Source organism: Protobothrops mucrosquamatus, unplaced genomic scaffold, assembly GCF_001527695.2.
Source record: "Protobothrops mucrosquamatus isolate PMUCROS unplaced genomic scaffold, P.Mucros_1.0 scaffold_114, whole genome shotgun sequence".
In the NCBI taxonomy this organism is placed as follows: Eukaryota; Metazoa; Chordata; class Lepidosauria; order Squamata; family Viperidae; genus Protobothrops; species Protobothrops mucrosquamatus.
The window spans coordinates 15,027-17,844 of record NW_015386190.1 but is presented as its reverse complement, the minus strand read 5'-3'; the positions used below and the strand labels follow the sequence as shown (position 1 = coordinate 17,844).

The 2,818-nt window shown below is 46.2% G+C and overlaps 1 protein-coding gene across 1 annotated transcript in view; it reads right to left on the bottom strand.

Annotated features, from left to right (window-relative positions):
- LOC107287873 (complement factor B-like) overlaps positions 1–2,818 on the bottom strand; it is a gene marked incomplete at its 5' end in the record, with an annotated part of 32,331 nt that overhangs the window by 20,385 nt on the left and 9,128 nt on the right. Inside the window, one exon of the mRNA XM_015816432.1 lies at positions 2,163–2,284. Within this exon, the coding sequence (XP_015671918.1) occupies positions 2,163–2,284 (122 nt within the window). The remainder of the gene's footprint in view (positions 1–2,162; positions 2,285–2,818) is intronic.

The following is a 2,818-nucleotide window of genomic DNA, read 5'->3' as shown; positions in this document are numbered from 1 at the left end:
CAGCTTGCGGGACTGGCCTAAGGGATTTTAAAGGGGTTTTAATTACTTTTAATTAGATCACAGTTAAATATTTCGTTTTAATTAATTTTAACAGGGGTTTTGTATTTTTTGTATTTTAATTGATTGTTAGCCGCCCTGAGTCCGAAAGGAGAAGGGCGGGATATAAATGCAATTAAATAAATAAATAAATAAATAAATTCCTCAGCCAGCGTGCCTGACTGAGGAATTCTGGGAGTTGAAGTCCACAAGTCATAAAAGGGCCAGGTTTGAAGACCCCTGCTCTAAGACCACCCCCACCAATATTGACAGGGCAAGGCACTAGAACACGGGTGTCAAATTCGATCGTGTCACGTGATGTACCGTGACGTATCATGACATTTTTTTGCCTTTTGCAGAGCCGGGGTGGGCACGCCCTGAGCGTGTGATGCATCCGGCCTGCAGTCCGTCAGTTTGACACCCCTGCGCTAGAATATAAACTGAGAGCAAATTCCAGACTTACTAGCACTGATGACGTTACCTAGTTTGGTAATGAAATGTCTGCAAGAAAACAAGCAAGTTCAGAGAGCAACAAGGACCATTCAAACCTTCTAAGCAAAAAGCAAACTATCAAGACAGGAGTCCCCAACCCCTGATTTGTGGACCGTGGACTGGTCCGTGGCATGCCCGCAACTGGACCATGCAAACAAGCGAAGCATCCGCAGAATGCAGGCAGCATGCAAAACCACGTCCCCTCCCGTCTGCGGAAAAACCTTTCTCCATGGAACCGGTCACAGGTGCCCAAACAGTTGAGGGCCACCGATCTAAGATATTTTGACTCTTGGGTTCAGTTTGCAAGATGATTGAAATGAGACTTGAAAGAACCGGTTAGGGATAGAGGATCAAGGAGGAAATCCATCTGTGTGGTCACTAGGAATCAGAAATGACTTGATGCCTCCTCCCCCTCCCCCTCTGAAAAACCAGAGGTCTCAGCAGATGCCCTTCAAGGCAGGCAAGATCAATAAGCAGGAGCTAATGGGACTTCTGGAAGGATCTTATGCTAGGGCAGGGGTCTCCAAATCTGGCAACTTTGTGGACTCAACTCCCAGAATTCCCCAGCCAGCATAGTTCATACAGGAAAGAAGGATTTCAAAACCATTGAGATGGCTGCTATATACAGTAACTTTTTGGCGCTCCATCTCAATGCACATCCCAAAACTATAGGTAATCCTTGATTTATGACCATAATTGACCTTAACATTTCTGTGGCTAAGCGAGACAGTTGTTAAATGAGTTTGGCCTTAGAATTTGTACGCTTTTTATTTTTTTTATTTTTTTTTAGAAGTCATACCGGTAGCCCTCAACTTACGAACACAACCGGGGACTGGAACTTCCATCGCTAAGTGACGGAGTCGTTAAGAGAATTGTGCCACTTGTGCGACCTTTTTTGCTCATTAAGCGAATCACTCGGTCATTAAGCAAATCCAGTTTCTCCCCCTTAATTTTGCTGGTTTGGAAGCCTCCCGGGAAGGTCCCAAATGGTGGTCACGTGACCCCGGGATGCTGAAACTGTCATAAATACACGCCAAGTTACCAAGTGCACGAATTTCGGATTGGGGACACTGCCATAGTGGCTAAGTGTGAGACTGGTTGCAAATAACCTTTTTCAGCATAATTGTAATTTTTGAACAGTATTTACAGGAATGCTCGTAAATTTGATTATTACCTGTATCACATCTCAGAATAGATAGATTATATATATACTGTATGTTGTTGCCTACTTCAGCAGTCCTCAATCTTTTGGGCACCAGGGACCGGTTTTGTGGAGAGAGGTTTTTCCGCAGAACAGAAAGGGTGTGGTTTCGGCCCCTGCCTGCATCCCATGGATGGATCTTCGTTTGTTTGCGTGGCCCAGTTTCTGGCATGCTGTGGACCGGTGCTGGTGCCAGTCTATGGCCCGGAGGTTGGGGACCCCTGGCCTACCTAACAAGGCAATTTCTATAGTTTGGCCAGTGTTCAAAAATGACCCTATCCCCATTTTTCCAAAAGCTATCTGCCCTTCCTCCATGTGCCATTAGAGCTTTCTAGGAATATTATCAGCCCTGGAGCATAGGTTTTGTAGTTCAAGCTGCTTTCAGTTCTGTTGAAACAAACCAGGTCAAGGAAGCTTTCAAAATGGAACTTACCTTCTTGATTAACTTGACCAAAGCTTCCTTAGCCTTTGTGAATCTTGTTCGGCCAAAGCTTTGTGAGGTGTCAAGGACAAAGTAGATATTAAGTTGGTCACTTTTGTTGTTAGCTGATGCTCCTGAGAGGAATAATAATAATAATTTAAGCCTAATGTTTTAAAAAAAACAGGCCAGGGAACATGAGGGTGAAATCATTTGGACATGTGTGTCACAACAAAATTATGAAATCCCAAATTATGAAAAAAAGAGAGCCAGTTTGGTCTAGTGCAGGGGTAGGCAACCTTGGCTCTTTTATGACTCGTGGACTTCATCTCCCAGAATTCCTGAGCCAGCATGGCTCAGCTTGGAAACCTCTCCCTTTCCCCTCAGCATGGCTGGCTCAGGAATTCTGGGAATTGAGGTTCACGAGTCATAAAAGAGCCAAGGTTGCCTACCCCTGCACTAGACCAAGGGTGGGGGGGGAGGTCGGGGGGCTGAGGGAGGAGGGAGGAATTAGTACGGTCAGTGGGAGAGGCAGATATGGCGGGAGCAGAGGACCATATCAGGTTAGGGGAGCACGCACACGCTATTTACAAGCTTGTGGGTGCTCCGGTCCTCAGGCCTCCACTCGGTTTCCAGGGGACGCAGACCCCCCGGCCCGGGACCATCGGCTG